At 35.2% G+C, this 20,460-nt stretch overlaps 1 protein-coding gene across 8 annotated transcripts in view; it reads left to right on the plus strand.

Annotated features, from left to right (window-relative positions):
- stk39 (serine threonine kinase 39) overlaps positions 1-20,460 on the plus strand; it is a 118,923-nt gene that overhangs the window by 61,690 nt on the left and 36,773 nt on the right. For all 8 annotated transcript variants that reach the window (XR_016169350.1, XM_089133428.1, XM_089133427.1 and 5 more), the window contains 8 exons: positions 1,105-1,213; positions 1,472-1,613; positions 4,306-4,361; positions 6,397-6,506; positions 7,877-7,978; positions 9,771-9,904; positions 10,576-10,624; positions 10,733-10,798. Coding sequence is in view for 7 of the 8 variants with exons in the window: in XM_089133428.1 (XP_088989554.1) it covers positions 1,105-1,213; positions 1,472-1,613; positions 4,306-4,361; positions 6,397-6,506; positions 7,877-7,978; positions 9,771-9,904; positions 10,576-10,624; positions 10,733-10,798 (768 nt within the window). In the remaining variant the exon portion in view is untranslated. The remainder of the gene's footprint in view (positions 1-1,104; positions 1,214-1,471; positions 1,614-4,305; positions 4,362-6,396; positions 6,507-7,876; positions 7,979-9,770; positions 9,905-10,575; positions 10,625-10,732; positions 10,799-20,460) is intronic.

Genomic DNA, 20,460 nt, shown 5'->3' on the forward strand with positions numbered 1-20,460 from the left:
TTTTTTTTCTAAAGCCTTTTATCATTATAATATGTGAAATTACTTCATAAATTGTATGTTGTTGACCTGAAAGCAAAATAGCATTTTTATGCATGATTTCTGCTTTGAAAAAAACTGAAAACAGCATTGACATGCCGAGGATAAGAGTTTATATTTGTCTGATATTTTCAGAAGTAAAGATTCCTTATTAAATCAGGATCAGGTAATCCGAGCTGGTGTGAGCGAGTGGAGGCGGAGACTAATTTGCATATTAATAATATCCACGTTTACTAAAATGAATAAAAAAAAACACATTTGATTATTAATGTATTTTTAAAACTACATTTAATGTCCCCCGCAGTCAATAACTTTATCTAAAAGTCATCTTTGATAATCCAAATATAATATTTAAAGTTTTTTCCTTTTGTACTTATAACTGACTTATAATGCAAAACATGACTTTTAGATAAAGTTATTGACTGCAGGGGGGACTTTAAATGTAGTTTTTAAAGTACATTAAAAGTCAAAGGTTTTCTTTTACCAATCATTACCATGTACAGTATATACATCAATATAACAATACATGGTAACAGATCAGAAACATTTTATTAATATTATTGAAACATTTTTGATGGCTCAAATAAATCGTTTAATCAAATTGAATAAATGTTTATGCACAATGGACAGTACGAACTGAGTCATGTACATTTGCATTAATTCATTTAGCAAAAATATATATATATTTTTAAAGCCAACAATATACGTGACATTACATCAATGAGAATTTTTTTCTTTCTTCTAATAGGGTAATACAAATTGGAGGATAAATATGTTTAATTGGTATGTACGTTTTAGAAGTCAAACAAATCATAGTCATAAACATGGGCTTATTTATTTATTTATTTATTTTTTTTTTTTTTTATTTGGGGGTGAAATATGACCTGAACACACAGACAGATTTTGTGAGATTTATTCTATTGGTGAATGGTGTCTTTTATAAATCAGTTCAAGAACTTCTCTCTGTTTCTTCCATTGCAATCACATTGATGTGCATGTATTATAAAGCACACAGACATAATTAAAGACATGCATTATAAAGCTAGACACCTCCATTTGTCTCCACAGAAAGAGATCCAAGCCATGAGCCAGTGTAACCATCCAAACGTGGTCACATACTACACTTCATTCGTTGTGAAAGATGAACTTTGGCTCGTCATGAAACTCCTGAGTGGAGGTGAGAGGAATCGGTTAACAGTTACAACCACAAAGCCTTATTGTATTCATTTTTAACACTAGATGTATTGTTTTATCATATTCTTATGAAATGTTTAGCCTGAAAAGTGTGGTTGTGTTTTTTTAAATGTGATTTTGATTCGATACTGTTGTCCAATGCTCAGTTTGTGTGTCCAAATACTATTTGTGGTGACTCTATGTGTTATATGCTTATATTTTCTACATTTGCACGTGATTACAAGGCTTTTTATTCATCCAGGATCAGTGTTAGACATCATTAAGCACACGTTTATCAAAGGAGAGCATAAAAACGGCGTCCTAGATGAATCCACAATAGCAACCATTTTGAAGGAAGTACTGGAGGGATTAGATTATCTCCACAAAAACGGGCAGATTCACAGGTAAGGAAAAATCTATTATTGTCACTATCCCACTATGTAACCTTCCAATCACAGGCCATTTGATTCAGTTGTACTTGAACTTAAAGTTTTATTGGTTAGTGGCATCAAAGTGGTAAGAATAATACTTTAAAGGGTTAGTTCACCCAAAAATGAAAATTCTGTCAGTATTTCCTCATCCTCATGTTGTTCCAACCCCGTAAGACCTTCGTTCATCTTCAGAACACAAATTAAGATATTTAATTAAGATATTAAGATCGCTCCTGAATACTAGTCCATAGGCTTCTTGAGGGAATGACTCTTGCTGGCATCGAAAAGTCATTAAAGACATCGTTAAAATAGTCCAAGTGACTACAGGGGCTCAATCTTAAGTTTATCAAACGACGAGAACACTTTTGTGCGCAAAAACAAACAAAAATAACGACTTTATTTCAACTATTCACTTCCTTCTCCATGGGCCTGTAGTCAGTTAATGTAGTGTGATTGCATAAAGCTACGTCACACGTAGGCTCACTATTGGCCGACGCTGGTCATGTGTGTGCTGCGTGTGACGTACAATAACAGAAGCTTACGCTATTAAACTAGTAACCTGACTCGCGCAGAGGGAGAAATAAACGAATAGTTGAAATAAAGTTATTTGAAATAAAGTCGTTATTTTTGTTGTTTTTTTGCGCACAAAAGTGTTCTCGTCATTTGATAAACTTAAGATTGAGCCCCTGTAGTCACTTGGACTATTTTAACGATGTCTTTTAATGACTTTTCGAGGCCAGCAAATCATTCCCTCAAGAAGCCTATGGACTTGTATTCAGGAGCGATCTTAACAACTTAAATATCTTAATTTGTGTTCTGAAGATGAACGAAGGTCTTACTGGGTTGGAACAACATAAGGGTGAGTAAATACTGACAGAATTTTCATTTTTGGGTGAACTAACCCTTTAAGACACCAAGTAAATTAAACATCCATATTTCAATTTGGCCCTGTTTACACCTGGTATTAAAGGGTTAGTTCAGCCAAAAATGAAAATGATCCCATAATTTACTCACCCTCAAGCCCTCCTAGATGTATATGACAATCAGTTACAGTAAAAGATATCCTGGCTCTTCAAACTTTATAATGGGAGTGAGTAGAGCCTTAGATTTTGAAGCCCAAAAAAGCGCATCCATCCATCATAAAAAAAAAAAATCCATATGGCTCCAGTGGGTAATAATGCCTTCTGGAGCAAAGCAATGTGTTTTTGTAAGAAAAATATCCATAATTAGAACTTTATAAACTAAAATGACTGGCTTCTGGTTACAGCTACACGCGAGTCTAGTTCTGGCGGAAGAGGGACCTCTGACCCGACGCATGACAAACCAAACACCGGTCACGAATTAGTCTAATAAGTCTAAATCGAGACGCGTCTACTCTCACCTAAGTCCCAAATCGTACGCTGGGACTCGACTCTCGTGAACGCAATAACGGACGTTACCAGAAGCTACTGATTACAGTTTATAAAGTTTTAAATATGGAGAATTTTTTTTACAAAAACGCATGAAGGCCGTTATTAACACCCTCTATGGATTACTTTTATGATTGATGGATACGCTTTTTTGGGTTTCGAAATCTCAGGCTCTATTCACTCCCATTATAAAGCTTGGAAGAGCCAGGATATTTTTTTTTTATATAACTCTGATTGTTTTTGGCTGAAAGTCATATACACATAGGATGGCTTGAAGGAACTATCCCTTTAAGAAGCGTTTTGGTTGATTGGATCACAAGTAGACGAAGGAGACACATTCCAGTTTACACCTGGGGTTTTAATCCGTCTCTTTTGTCCACTTTCAACCACTTGTGTCCCGATTTCTTCGAGGAGGGGGTCTATTGATGGGTAAATGTATAGGGTTTTTGAGATCTTTTGATCTAATGGACAAAATTGCATAATTTACATATGAACATGATCGGAGACATGGAAAAACACACAGCTTTAGTTTCTGCTCTGACCAGCCGAACGCTGTGAGTGAGTGTTAGAAATCAGGAATGGTGAGAGACGTTATGCTGATTGGTACTTTTTTCGTCTTTAAACCAAACTTGGGTCTCCAGTCGACAGTTTAAATCGAAAGTGGACAAAGCTTTTTAGACCCCGTTTACAACTGTATTTAACGTTGTCCACTTGTGATCCGATCAACCAAAATGGGTCCTTAATACCAGGTGTGAACAAGGCCTTAATCATACGTGAAGTTAAAGTTTAGTTAGTGGCATCAAAGTTTTGAAAGATACTCAAAAGAGGGTTTTTTAAAACACCTACTTGGTAAATACCAAGTAAATCAGACATTTATGAACATAACTGCATATTTCACCTTATTTTATATTTGGGAGGACATCAATTTGGATTTAATTCTGATGAAGTTTGTACATTCTCTGTTGTAAGACAGACACTAAATAGGATGCAAAGTGGCCAGACTTTATGCTGACAGTCAAACGTCTGGTTTTGTGAAACTAGAGTAAAATATGCTTTAATTAAATTCCTCTGCATGTTAAGTGCTGAAAAATACTAATGTGGTATTTTCCCTCCAGGCCATCCCTGCTGTAATAATGGTCTGAAAAATTCATAAACATGCGGATTTATTCTTCAGCTACTGGCATTTTTTTGTTAATGTTTAAGATTATAATAAAGTGTGACATGTGTGTGCTTTGTCTTGCTTGGTTTGACCTCAGGGACGTGAAGGCTGGTAATATTCTACTGGGAGAAGATGGATCGGTGCAGATCGCAGGTTTGTAACTTTGCTTGCCTTTGACTTTACTGAAACTTTACTGCAGATTTTCTGAAATGTTTTGTTGCTTTTTGTATTAAAGTTAGTTAATACTAATACTAATACAAGTTAAACCACCAAAATCTTGTCAATTTTTCATGGGGCAGTAGATTGGCTCAACAACAAATCCGCAGCTTGCAGATGAATGGCTTCTTAGTTCACATGCAAAGTGAGCATTTACATAGATGTCTTAAAGAAACAGCTGGAAAAAATGTGTGTTTTTTGACATCCAAGAGTATTTAAGTTTCAACAGCTTAGGACAATATGCTAAAACTTGCTAGCAACATGCCAATCCATGCTAGCAATGTGTTAAAACATTCTAGCCGCAGGTTAAATTAATGCTAATTGGCTAATTCATGTTAGCAACATGCTAATTCATACTAGCAACATGTTAAATCATGTTTACAATGTGTTAAAACACACTTGCAATATGTTATGCTAGTAATGTGTTAGCAACATGTTAATTAAGTAACATGCTAATTCATGTACTTGTTAAAAATGTTAGCAACATGTTAAATCATGTTAACAATGTGTTAAAACACTAGCAACATGCTAATTAATATATGCTAACTTATTGTGCTAATCTAGCATGTTAAAACATTAGCAATAGGTTAACATGTTAGCAATGTGCTTTCATACTCATTCATGCTAGCAACATGCTAGCAAAGTGTTAAAGAGACATTTTTATCAATTAAGACATGCTAGTAATATGCTAATTCATCTTGACTTGTTAAAATGCTTGAAACATTTTATTTAATACTAGCACTGTACTAAAACATGTTAAAAACATGCAAAAAATCTAAATAATACTATGACTGATAAAACATGATAAACTTGTTAGCAACATGATATAACATGCTGAAAGCTTGTATATGAAAATGTATAAAAGTAACAAATTTTCATATAAATAAAATGTATAAAAGTCTTTGTCAACATAAAAGTTTGTCTCAACGTGATGGATAGATAGATAGATAGATAGATAGATAGATAGATATGTTGCTCTTAACTGATTTTGACCAATACATTCTTAATATTCAGTCACATTATTTCAGCCCTTTAAGAGCTTATTTATAGCCATGAGGTAATTAAGCATTTTTTTAGCTGTAAAAATCCTTTTTTAATTAATATTGCTTGTCACTCTAAAATGCAACGTTTATGGGCCTTAAGAGAGATTAAACCATGTTAATTAACTTTAATTATGCTAACTATAAAAGCAATAAAAAGCAGTGATTTAATCAGTCATTCATTTCCTTTTTTCCCCATCAAGAAAGTTAATTATGTTTTGATTATTAAATGATAATATGTTCTCCACTTTTGTTCTCTGTTACATTTTGTTTTGTGAATTTGCAAGTTCAAGCCACATGAAGGAGAGCAGACAAACAGGCCTGAGATACATTGATCGTACTGTGGGGAAGTGTTAAATTCCTGAAATGGGACTTTTTCCGTCCCTGGAGGGAAACTGGCTGATCTAGTTCTGGAATATTGATCGGTTTTTATGTAACAGGGGTTTCCACCAGTGACCTTGGTTTGCTTTTGTTGAGATTGTAGTTCACATCAGAGCCGTTTCTATTCAAATGTTTTCTATTGACAAATTTATAAAACGTTCACACACACACACACACGCGGGTAAATCTCATAAAAAAGGCGTCCAGGTTAATTTTTTTAAATAATTTACCTTTTGTGCGTGAAATCGTGTTTTTTTTTCAATAGAAAAAGCTCTGATGTGAACTACACTCTCAACAAAGTAATCTCTTCTGATTGTTGAAAGAAAAAGTAAATATGGCTGTGAAGGATGGACGTACTGTGTAGATTTTTTATATAGACATGTTTTCAGTGTTTGACTGACTGAACTCATTTATCAGACTGTGCATGCATGTCAAACTGAATATCTATTGAACCATTTACTTTCAGCCCTTCAACCCATGTTTCAGTAGATGTTATTTGTGCATGATCCTTTGATGAGGTTGTAACTCATTTGAAATGGTTTGCTCTGTAGATTTCGGCGTGAGTGCTTTTCTGGCCACCGGTGGAGACGTCACTAGACACAAAGTGAGGAAGACGTTTGTGGGGACCCCATGCTGGATGGCCCCGGAGGTGATGGAGCAGGTCAGTGTGCTCAGAGGACCAACATTAAAGTGTACACACTGTAGTTAGATAGTCTGTTTGGGCTTCATTTTAAAGCAGCGTTAAAGGGATAGTTCACTTTGAAATTATTTTTTGGTATGTTTTGCCTTACCTTAAGGGCATCCAAGATGTAGGTGTCTTTGTTTCCGCAGTAGTTTCAATTTTTATATTTTTAGGTCAAACCGTTCTTGTCTGTCAGTCATATAATAGAGGTCTATGGTCACCACCTCAAAGAGCATACACAGAGAAGTCCAAATTAAACATGATCTAAAACACGCAACATAACAAAATTAATTTCAAAGTGAACTATCCCTTTAAATGTATCCTTATAAGACGTGAATAGGTCAATCCCAGTATGCATTACCATTGACAAGCTCAAAAGCATAATACATCAAAGATAGTGGGCTACGCAAGAAATGTGGATTATTCCATACTGAAATGTCAATATCAAATAATTAATATCAAACACTACTGATTTTACACATTTTAAAGAACATTCGTATGCACTTTTATACAGTAAAATACTAATCTTTAATTTAAAATGTCTTTACTGTCATTTTTGATCAATTTAAGGCATCCTTGCTGAATAAAAGTTTCTGAATTAGTTTCTTAAATGTAATTAAAATCTAATATTTTACCCAATATTTATGTGTGCTATTTATCTTTGTGCTTATATCATGCCGTTAGAACAGTGAGATGATAACAGACTCAATTGAAGCATAGTTGCTGAAGAAGAAAGATGCTCACTTGGTTTTGTAACAAAGCAAAATGTTTCTTTCATCTGCTGTAAAATGACGGATCTTGGAGCCATGAAAGTGTTCACAGCTTGCCTATTTCTAAGAGCTTTTCCGATACTAAATTATTAATAACCATTAAACTATTATAGCACAGATCATGGAGATTAAAGTTAAAGTTAAATTCGGCACAAAATGAAAGTTGAAATAGTCTTTTCTTCTCTAATGTGACGTATATCCAAGTGAAACGGCTTCTTGAACAACATCAATTGTAGAGCGGAACTTGATTTTGTCTGTGGGGAATTGATCGGATGGTTTGCCATTGATGGATCTCATGTGAGTGACAGGTCGTCCCGTCCTCGTCATCAATGAGCAAGAGGGGAAGTTATTTAAATGAAAGAATACAAGGGCAAATGAATTAAAAAACAAAAAACAATGATGTGCATGGATCAGTCATTTATAATAAATACTGCAGTTTTCCATTTAAAAAAAATTTAATTTTTAATTTAATGGTGACTTTAATCATTTGATTTCTGCTGTGGGAAAAAGCATGGCTGATGTGGGTCATAGTTTGCCATTCCATCAACTGGTGTCAGTTAGCATGTCATGTGACTGCAGGTACGGGGTTACGACTTCAAAGCTGACATTTGGAGTTTCGGAATCACTGCCATTGAACTTGCAACAGGATCTGCGCCGTATCATCGGTACCCCCCTATGAAGGTAAACGGGATGTGATGATTTGTGCTGTGTGTTTTGGTGAAAACCCTGTTTTTGTAAAGGGGTCATGAACTGGCTTTTTAAATTTTATTATAATGTCTGAGGTCAACTTAGATGTTCGATTGGTTTTTGCATTCATAAACATCAACATGAATAAGTAATAGGCTATTTTATACCCTAGTTTTGAGCCTAGCTCACTAATTGAATTCCTAATAGTAAGAGTTGAGTTAGAGAGCTCACTAATTGGATTCCTACTAGTAACAATTGAGTTAGAGAGCTCACTAATTGAAATTGCTAAAAGTAAGAATTGAGTTAGAGAGCTCACTAATTGAAATTGCTACTAGAACGAATTGAGTTAGAGAGCTCACTAATTGAAATTGCTTCTAGTAAGAATTGAATTAGAGAGCTTACTACAGTAATTGTAATTGCTACTAGAACGAATTGAATTAGAGAGTTCACTAATTGAATTCCTACTAGTCAGAACTGAGTTAGAGAGCTCACTAATTGAAATTACTACTAGTAAGAATTGAATTAGAGAGCTCACTAAGTGAAATTGCTACTAGAACGTATTGAGTTAGAGAGCTCACTAATTGAAATTGCTACTAGTAAGAATTGAATTAGAGAGTTCATGAATTGTAATTGCTACTAGAACGAATTGAATTAGAGAGTTCACTAATTGAATTCTTACTAGTAAGAACCAAGTTAGAGAGCTCACTAATTGAAATTGCTACTAGTAAGAATTGAATTAGAGAGTTCACTAATTGTAATTGCTACTAGAACGAATTGAATTAGAGAGTTCACTAATTGAATTCCTACTAGTAAGAATTGAGTAAGAGAGCTCACTAATTGAAATTGCTACTAGAATGAATTGAGTTAGAGAGCTCCCTAATTGAAATTGCTACTAGTAAGAATTGAATTAGAGAGTTCACTGATTGTAATTGCTACTAGAACGAATTGAATCAGAGAGTTCACTAATTTAATTCCTACTAGTAAGAATTGAGTTAAAAAGCTCACTAATTGAAATTGCTACTAGTAAGAATTGAGTTAAAGAGCTCACTAATTGAATTCCTACTAGTAAGAATTGAGTTAAAAAGCTCACTAATTGAAATTGCTACTAGTAAGAATTGAATTAGAGAGTTTACTAATTGAATTCCTTCTAGTAAGAACTGAGTTAGAGAGCTCACTAATTGAAATTACTACTAGTAAGAATTGAATTAGAGATCTCACTAATTGAAATTGCTACTAGAACGAATTGAGTTAGAGAGCTCACTAATTGAAATTGCTACTAGAACGAATTGAGTTAGAGAGCTCACTAATTGAAATTACTACTAGTAAGAATTGAATTAGAGATCTCACTAATTGAAATTGCTACTAGAACGAATTGAGTTAGAGAGCTCACTAATTGAAATTGCTACTAGAACGAATTGAGTTAGAGAGCTCACTAATTGAAATTACTACTAGTAAGAATTGAATTAGAGATCTCACTAATTGAAATTGCTACTAGAACGAATTGAGTTAGAGAGCTCAATAACTGAAATTGATACTAGTAAGAATTGAGTTAGAGAGCTCACTAATTGAAATTGCTACTAGTATGAATTGAGTTAGAGAGCTCACTAATTGAATTCTTACTAGTAAAAGTGAAATTATGAGGAGTATGGCTGGGTACAATTGAATCTAAAACGGCTTGCCATACAGGTTAGCATTTCAGAAGTATTCCTCTACCTAGTAGTAGCATTAAAGACTTTCTCTCAACCCTACAAATATTCTACAAGTCTTTCCTATCTGATGTTTGCAGGTTTTAATGCTCACGCTGCAGAACGATCCTCCAACCCTGGAGACTGGGGTTGAGGACAAAGAGATGCTTAAGAAGTATGGGAAATCTTTTAGAAAACTTATATCCTTGTGCCTTCAGAAGGACCCTGCAAAGAGGTAATTGGAATCTGCCGATTCATTATTATTTGTTCACACAAATGAGTAAATCTGTGTCCAGGAATCATATCGAATGCTGAAGGTTCTCGGTGCATGACCAGAAGTTTCAACAAAGCCCTATAATACTCAAGGCAAACATATTGATTTGAATTGTGCTGTGTACATTATTGAATAGAAGTTCTTTCTAAAGATAAATTGCAGTCAATAAAAGAAATCCCACACAGACAAAGTAGGTCTGATCACGCTCAAATAGATACGGATACGCTAATGTGATCTCGAGAACATAAATTGCTGCTGATCTGTTCACTGTCTATATCAGTGGTCTCATCTGCTCAATATATTGGACATTGGGTTATAGGGCTGATAATAATTTTATAACATGATATTCATTCCAGTACACACACCTACTGTACATTGTATGTATATACACATACATGCACGTTAAAAATAATATCACATAATGTTACACTTGAATATTTATTTACTTGATCATTTAAAATGTGACTGTAAGTCTTAATCTCTGACAATATCCCAAAATTGGGCCTTAGGAAAAGTGAGAATGTCACCAGGTCAAATAAAAATCTGATTGCCTATTGTTGAGTCCTGAAATATGGAGGGGTCTGAAAATGTCAGCATCAGGTGCTTTAACTCGGCTCTTCTCATCTCCACAGGCCCACTGCAGCCGAGCTTTTGAAATGTAAATTTTTCCAAAAGGCTAAGGTACGGCAGTATACTCTCTCCATACTTCAAATGCTTTAACCAGTGCTTCACAGCGGTCTGTTACTGATATATGTTCTGTGTTTCCCCCCTCCTGCCTCTGTGTTGTAGAATCGAGAGTACTTGAATGAAAAGCTACTTACTAAAGGACCAAATATAAGCCAAAGAGCCAAAAAGGTAACGCAGTCTCATTCATTCCCACCATTTGAGTGCGTTTCCCCCACGGGCCAGATGGGTCTCTCTTCTCTCATGTTTAGCAGAGTGCTTTCTGTATTGATTAAACAGTGTGGCTGCTTTTGATTGAGGGATCGAAAACGTAATGTTTCTCACTGCAGGGCATCTGCCCTCAACACTCACTCGTCCACTCAAATACCAGATGCACTTTAACCTATTAGCCAGTTCATGCATGAACTCTATCGTGACCTCCTTCCCTGAGTGTTAGCGGTTTACTCTCTGCTAGATGTGTAAAACTAGAAAGTGAAGTTCATTGGGACAAACTTTGATTTTGAAAACGACTTATACATTTTATGTATATGAAAATGTGTACTTTTAGCATTACTTCCCCAGATAGCAAACTGACATTGAATCAACGTGGAAATATGACATAGAAACAACGTTGATCTGACATTGTTTTGCTCATCGAATTAACGTTGAACCAACGTCAGACGCGTCATTCTTTCAAAACTAACGGAAAATCAACTTGAAATCAACGCGTTGTTACAACGTTATGAAAGCAAACCAATTTTCGATTTTCATTTAGCTTTGAAGAATGCCGCGTCTGACGTTGGTTCAACGTTAATTCGATGAGCAAAATCAACGTTGTTTCAATGTCATGAGAGACGTCGTTTCCACGTTGATTCAATGTCAGTTTGCTGTCTGGGTCAAGCTTTAGCATGTTTTATCATGTTGCTAACACGTTTTATCATGTTTTATCATGTCGTGGCATGTGTCTAGTATTTGGATTTTTTTGCATGTTTTTAGTACATTGCTAGTATTTAATAACATTTTAACAAGTTAACATGAATTAGCATATTACTAGCATGTATTACCAAACACTAACATGTTTTATCCAACATGTTTTGCAACAACTTTGCTAGCATGTTGCTAGCATGAATGAGTATGACAGCACATTGCTAACATGATAACATATTGCTAATGTTTTAACATGCTAGATTAGCACAACACTAGCATAGGTTAGCATGTTGTTAGTGTTTTAACACATTGTTAACATGATTTTACATGATGCTAACATGTTTTAGCAAGTTCTTAACATAAATTAGCATGTTGCTAACATGTTTAAACATGTTGCTTCCCTTAACAATCCAGCATGTTTTTTAACATGTTACTATAGCTTATATTAGCATGTTGAAAGTATGTTTTAACACATTGTAAACAACATGATTTGTCTGTCTGTCTATCGTTTGCTTTTTTGTTCCGTCTATCACTCATTCCATCTGTATGTCCATTGTTTGTTCTTTTGTTCGTTCCATCTATTGTTTAATGTCCGTCTATCTCTGTTTCATTCTTTTTATTGTGTGATTTAACTTTAACTCTATCTTTCATTCTATTATTTTATCATTAAATCTATCTAGTCTTTGCTTATCATTATTTTTTGGTATTATTTTATTTTGATAACAGATTAATCTAACGATTATTAGAACTAACGATTAATTTCACTAATTAATCAGTAGGCTTCTGTTGATTATATGCATATGACAGCATTTTTTTTAGTTATGTTAAACTTTCCCACATTACTAGTTTGGCTTCGTTTACACTCCGAGGCACCGTCTTCTTCTGTTGGATTTGGATTGCATTCATGAGTACTGCATTACAATATTGCGCCACAGCGCCCCATTGGTCGAACCACGTAATTTCAGACCCATATGAGATCAAAAGACCCCTATTCACTTTTCCCTACACGACTCCACTAATATAGTCCACTTAAAGTCATTTGGCATGACCCTCACAGTCACAGTGCATTATGGGTTTTCTCTAGTCGTTACTGTAGTGTATTATGGGATGAGTGCACTCGATAATGTGCACTATGGTGGTTTCAGACACCACTACAAATAGCTGTCCCCTCAAATATTGCCATATTTTATGGTAAAAGGGGTGATTTCGGACAGTTTTATATATGTTGACATTTTTTTAAACATGTTTACGCACAATAATAGTCCCTCCCCTCAAAATCTGAATGCTTGTGTAGAGTGTTTCTTTACTAAGCATATGGTGTAAAACTCACACGCGCTCAATGAAAGCGTCGTTCCAGTTCATGCTTTTAGCAGACAGACACCTAGGGCCAGATTTACTAAACAGCACAAATTAAAAAGCTCAGTTAGCATCGGGTTTTAGACATGCTTTTTTGTGTGGTAAATAATGGCACAAACACCAGTAAATTGACGAGCGCAACACTTAGTAAATCACCTTGCATGATTCATTTATATAATCTCCTTTCATAAATGTTGTGTCTGAAAGGGAAACTCCTACATATGCAATAAGTTCAGCCGCAAAAATAACCCTGTCCACGCCTTTTAACGCTAACTTCTTAGTAAATCCTGTAGTTTTTCAATGCCAAAAGAGTGTTTAGTAAGCTGTTAGTGAATCTGACCCCTAATATCTCTGAGCTCTGATGAGCTATGAAGAAAAATGAGCTTTAATGCAGGCATCAGGGTGTTGTGTTAAACCGTTTGCACGCCAGACCGTCTGTCTGTCGGGACAGAGAGGGACGGCTATCAGCACCTCACACCTCTAGCCCACTAAATGAATGAGATAAATGGCGGGTAAAGAGCTCTGCTCATCCGTCCATTTAGGAGGATGTACAGAATCTTCCGGTGGAGATGTGCCACTGATGGGCTGAAATGATGGAGGGATGTAGGTGTTTTCAAATGTGGGCTGCTGATGTTGTATCGAGGTACAGCTGACAACAGACAGAATGAGAGAAATACGCTGGGCACATATAGAACATTCACAGTGATTGTGAATATTGATGTGCTTTTTATTTGGCTGTTCAGTCTAAAGTCCCTCCTCATCTTGCATGTCAGATATCCAATTTAAACGTATTAGTTTATAATTACATAATTGAACTTCTTCCAATTACTCGATTCCAAACTCAACGATTCAATGATTTGTTTGAGTTATTAATTACTCAAAATTGTTCATGGAAGTTTCTTTCAATTTTTTTTTTTTTTTGTAAAAATATGCGCAGTTTTTAACATTGGTGCATTTAAATGATAAATTAAAATCATTAAAGGTGCTATATGTAGTTTTTCTTCTAAAATGAATCCTTTTTGTATTGCCTGTGTGTGAAGGGGTTGTAATTATGCTGCTTTCCAGGCAGGTTTTTGAGCACGTAAATCACGACTTCAAACCACGACTTTGTAGCATTCTAGGTCATTCGCGCCAAACTACCTAGATGTAAACAAACCAGCATGGCGGACCTAGCTTACGGGGCTCACGCGCATTTGTAATAATTTCTAACGCCAAAGGTGCTTACTCCTTGTTTATTTGTGGGAAACTGAGGAGGAAAAATAGCGCATGGGGAAAGATAAGCTGTTATAACTTTTATTTTACTTTATTTGTATATTTGGAAATGTATTTGGTATTAATTTATCCTTGCACTCATTGGACTGAAAACTAGTTAACGTTATTGTCCTAAAGTGTATCTCACCGAGTACCGCCTGCAGAAACACTGCATCCGTAGGGGCTGTCATTGTAGTTTTGTATATGTTCGCGGGCTATGTGACTTCAGAACTCGTAACTGGGAGTACATCGGTTTAGTACGAGTTCACGGGTGGGAAGTCACGGGTTTGACTGCCGTTCCAGTGCACTTTCACGGGTATAGACCATTTCACAAGATGTAAACAACACTGGTCCAGAAGCACTTCCTGTTTCAGTTTGTAACTGTTTTCTTTATTTCACATGTAAATAAAACATCTTAAAGATGTTTGTTTAACTTTTTGATTCAGTTTTAAATGTTCTGTTGGTTGTATTTTATCCCAGCTTTTATTGTAGAGTTAAAAAACTTAAACAGGAAGTGCTTCTGGACCAGTGTTGTTTACTTCTTGTGAAATGGTCTATAAGGTTGGAAAAACACGAGTTACAGGTTGCCTGGAACGCGCCATTAAACACACATGCTATTAACTCTGAAGGCCGGTATTCCTATTTCTATGTGAAGTCTCGGGGTCGGATTTTCTGTGAAATCCATCAGATGTGACGTGCATGCGAGCTCCCGAGCCTCTCTACTTTTTATATACAGTCTATGCGACGGCACTGCAGCGAACGACATGAGTCTGATAACGCCAAAACACTCACTCAACACACACTCCACATAAATATAAAAAACAAAACAATCGGATCAACATCGGCAGAACGTTTTATGGATTATGGAGAGACCTCCGCTATTTTTATTGTGATAAATTACAAATTTTCAGAAATTCTGAAATAATGGTAAACTGTAATGAAGTAGCAAGCTAAACTACATATATGAGACATGAAATGAATACAAAAGACTGTTCCAGGATAACAAAAAGTAGGAGCTTTAGGACTTTTATTTTATGTATTAGATCTACTGTCTAACATCACTCATCCCACTACTATCATATTGTTTATAATACACATTTCCAGACACGCTAAGTACAGTAATGTTACTTCCTACAATCTTAAAGGGTTAGTTCACCCAAAAATGAAAATTAAGTCATTAATTACTCACCCCCATGCTGTTCCAACCCCGTAAGACCTTCGTTCATCTTCGGAACACAAATAAAGATATTTTTGATTGAATCTGAGAGCTGGATCAGTCCTACATAGACTGCCTAAGGGACTGGCTCTTGACGGCCCATAAAGTCATTAAAGAAAAGGTTTAAATATTCCATGTGCCTACAGCGGCTCAATTATAAATTTATCAAGCGACGAGACTACTTTTTGTGCGGAAAAAACATAAATAACGACTTTATTCCACTATTCCATTACTTCCTTATGGGCGCATGCGCGAGAACTGAGATGAGGACGTTCTTCTCCTTCGACTACTTTTTGTTACCGGCTGCTTCGCTTAGGAGTTTTACCGCCACCTACCGTATAAAATGATGATCCATATATAAGGCGCTCCGGATCATAAGGAACACTGTCGTTTTTTGAGAAGATTAAAGGCTTTTAAGTGCACCTTATAGTGCGGAAAATACACAAATTGACAAGCGTATGTACAGCGCGCATCTTCCTCTGCTTGTAAACAGAAAGTTTTGCGCTTCCAGCTATATCAGCACATCATCTTATACGGTAGGGGGCGGTAAAACTCCTAAGCGGTGAGCAGCCGGTAACAAGAAGTAGACGAATGAGAACGTCCTCGTCTCAGTTCTCGCGCATGCGCCCATAAGGAAGTATTAGAATAGTGGAATAAAGTCGTTATTTATGTTTTTTTCGCACAAAAAGTAGTCTCGTCGCTTGATAAACTTATAATTGAGCCACTGTAGGCACATGGGATATTTAAACCTTTTCTTTAATGAGTTTATGGGCCGTCAAGAGCCAGTCCCTTAGGAAGCCAATGGAAGAGTGATCCAGCTCTCAGATTCAATCAAAAATATCTTAATTTGTGTTCCGAAGATGAACGAAGGTCTTACGGGGTTGGTACAGCATGAGGGTGAGTAATTAATGACTTAATTTTCATTTTTGGGTGAACTAACCCTTTAATGTTACACTGAAATTGTTCACTAGTCTAATTCACTAACCGTTTTCGTTATCATATTATACATTCACCTATGTTGACGTTGCTGATTGTGAAAGATACACAAATAGTTAGTGAAATGCTAGATAACACCACAAATGTAACGTTATCATAATACGAGTGTTCATGGTGTTCGGGTTGCAATCTGAAACATTACCGATAGAGGCCGCTAAAAAATACATATAGCACCTTTAAATAGGGTTATTTTTTTATTGTATTTTAATCTAGCATTAAACACTTTGAATCAATTTGGTTGCAATGACTGTTTGGTTAAAATGATTATTCTTTTGATTAAAAATACTCCTTTTTAAGCCAATATATAGCAAATGCATAAATATGGAGATATATCTATAGAGTATATGACTGCAAAATACTATATGTATTAAATATATAATGTTTTAGCCATATCATCCATCCATGCAAACAACAAAAATCTGAGAGAAACTCGTAAATCCATGCAAACTTCCTTGTTGTATATTTGTAATGATGTTTTTTAGGTTGAAATAACAAAAAAGGTGTTTTGTACTGATAAAGGGATTTATTCCAGTAGATGACCGAATGAGTGCACTTAAAAGCTACTCGGCAGATTACTGTGCAGCCACAGAGACATATTTAGTCTGACTTGTAAAATAATCATCACTACAGCAGATCCATTTAGAATTGATTTTGTTGATGTGTGATGGTGTTTTAGTTGCCTGAAGTGCTCTGGGAAAACTAGTCGTGCTTTAATAGACTCTTCTCAATGAATTACAGTATTAATGGGTGGGAGGGTGAAACCGACGTACGGTCTGTTGTCTGGGTGGAACGGAGCCCATGCGTACTTGTTAGATTTGACAAGAGTTGCAGTCAACCGAGCCGTCGGATTCAGGGAAGGGAACCTCTGGGAAATGTAGGTTTAATTGGAGATCTGAAACATTATGTGTTGTGCCTGAATTGTGTAATTGGAGTTGTTAGTGGGATGGTACAGTTAGTGAAGCTCATCAACTGAAACTGTGTCAACAATAGCTTTAAGGGACATTCACTCACACACACACTAACAGTGATTAAATCGCTGGAGGTCAGCGGGTCTCTATGTTGGGTTCTGCTGGTCGATGGCAGTCGACGTCCATCTTTATCAGATGATGGTTCACTCTCTGTCCTCCATCTCAGATGCCTCTCTCTGCAGAATAATCACGTTTTAATCAGTGTATTTTGTCTCGTTTTCCTATAAAACTACTTAAACATTCTTTAAACACAATTTGTTTTCTGGAGAGGCGTCATGTCATCACTAACCGGCATAAATCTCCATATTTGCAATGCAAGGGTAAATAAAGAACTGTTTGTTTGAAGAAGTAGAGCATTTTCTTTATTCGACAAGCACTATGTATATTTAGGCCAGTGTTTTATGTATTTAAGAAGAGAAGAAGAGTATTAGTCTAGCATTTGTCGTTAAGTCACAGACAACACTGTCTTTAATAGGCTGTGAGTAACACTCTGCCTTTAAAGGAGTAGTTCACTTTAAAAAAAAACTTTTGTTGATAATTTACTCACCCCCATGTCATCCAAGATATTCATGTCTTTCTTTCTTTAGTTGAAAAGAAAATTAAGGATTTTTCTCCATATAATGGACTTCATTGGGAACCAAACGGTTCAAGGTCCAAAAGACAGTTTCAGTGCAAACTGCAAACTGTTCAAAGGGCTTTAAACGATTCCAGACGATAAATTAGGGTCTTATCAAGTGAAACGATCGCTCGTTTAAAATAAAAATAACAAAGTTTAAGTTTTATAAGCTTGCTCTGTTCTGTGATGAGCGTTCGTGGCTCTCCTGTTCGAACTCATTCATCAAAATGAACAAATCTTTTCCAGAGTCAACTCGTTCATTTAGTTCATTGAATGATCCAAATGACACAAAAAAAGATTTGTTCATTTTGATAAAGATTGACCAGGAGAGTAAGAGGCTTGCTATTGGTTGATCTCATGTGATTGACAGGTTGGTTGTCCCGCCCCCACACCAGTAAACACGTCATCAGAGAAGAGAAGAGATGTCGCTGTAAGATTATATGAGGACACACGAACAGTCTTTTTTTATTTTAATTTTGATTTTATGGTGACTAAGTAGTATAACTGTACAACAAAATGGAGTGAGTTAAGGCTTTAAAAAGAAGAAAAAAAACATGTTCTTTGAAAACTAGTTTTAATGATATTTAGATCATTTGTCCACAAATTAAGTATTTTTAAGTATTTGAACGAAATACAAGCTCACCAAGGCTGCATTTATTGGATTTGAAAGTAGTTGAACTATTAGTATTATTATTTAAAATGACTGATTTCTATTTGAATATATTTTGAAATGTAATTAATTCCTGTGATGCAAAGCTGAATTTTCATCATCATTAGTGTCACATGATCCTTCAGAAATAATTCTAATACGCTGATTTGCTACTCAAGAAACATTATTATTAATGTGGATAACAATTGTGCTGCTTAAATCTTTTTTTTTTTTTTTTTCTCCATGAACAGGAAGTTTGTGTACCGCCTGCAGAGGCAGTGTTTTCCAGGTTTTGGACATACACAGTATAGCGTACTAAATATGTGAATTATGAAATTGAATCCCGGTCCTCATGAATATTCTGATGAAGGATGTGTCAGTGTCAGCAGTGTGTGCATGTCCGTTCTGTCACCTGGTGTCTGATGTGTGTGTGTGTGCGCTATTGCGACCCTGCGTCACTCCCACATTATGTATCCAGTCAGCGTAGCCGGAGCCCGCAGAGAAAGATGCTGTCATGTAAGGACTCTCTGACCTGAACAACTCCTGACAAACACCATTTCTCTTCCTTACCTCACTGTCTGTATTCCTTTATATCTCTCTCTCTACATGGCTGTCTGCCTCACTCTGCCTTTGTCATGCTCTTTCTTTCTCCTCACCGTGAGGACTTGAATATTAGCAGCTGCGCTTCTGTTCAGGACACTGTGGAGAGAATCAGTATTTGACCTTGGAGTTTCAAAGCACTCAATGACATCCACTCGAGCGATACAGATTTGAGCGGCGTTGCGAAAATCACTGTGATTTATTTGGCCTGAGTGTCATTAGAAAAATTATCCATACAACTAATCATTTTTTTAGGTTTGACAAACAAAACAGAAATATTTTACTCTATTTGACCTGAAAAAAAATGATGACCTTGGTAGGTCACGTGATAAAGACAACAAGCTGAATGTAGTGTATCCAGAATACATTCATCCGTCACATACTTTTGTTTAGCTTATTCAAACTTATTCAAATTAACATCCAAAATAAGTACCTACTCAAGAGAGTGTGTGATTTTGGAGGTAGCCTGTGGTATTTCTTGTTTACATGACAACAAAATTATTATAATTTTTTTTTATTTGATAGCAAAATGATTTTTTTGCAATTATGAATAATATTTTAAAACATATGTTTTAAAATATTATATATTTTTTTGATTTTGCATTTTTTTTTACTTTTTTATTTTACATTTTTTTAATGTTTCTTTTTTTATTTACAACCAAATTTAAAAAATATATTTTTCTTTTTTTATCTTTTTATTCTTTTTTTAAACTCTAATAAAAAAGAAACACACACATATATATATATATATATATATATATATATATATATATATAATTTGCTTTATATAAAGTAAATAATAAATAATTTGTTAAAATGATAAAATGATGCTTTCAGTGTTTTATTGTATTTTTTCCTATCAGCATTTGAATCTTTTTATTCTCATCTGTGTCTTTTTCTTAATGTTGTAAACATCAAAGAAGAGAATCTATTCATTTTCATTCATGGATTTTTTTTTATTTTACTTCACCAATGATCAAAAAAAGGGAAAACATATCTATTTTTCTCTCTTACATCTCATCTTTCATGTTTGCATCAAAAAAAGTTGCAGTAACTTCAAAAAAAGAATAATTTAAATGGTGTATATGCTTTATAAACGCTGAGTACGTATATATATATATTAGGGCTGTGCAAAGATTAATTGCGATTAATCGCATCCAAAATAAAAGTTTGTGTTTACATAATATACGTGTGTGTGCTGTGTATAATTATTTTGTATATATAAATACACACACACATGCATGTATACATTTTAATAAAATTTGTTATTCATGT

This window comes from Pimephales promelas, chromosome 7 (assembly GCF_988280905.1).
Source record: "Pimephales promelas chromosome 7, fPimPro1.hap1.1, whole genome shotgun sequence".
Taxonomy (NCBI): Eukaryota; Metazoa; Chordata; class Actinopteri; order Cypriniformes; family Leuciscidae; genus Pimephales; species Pimephales promelas.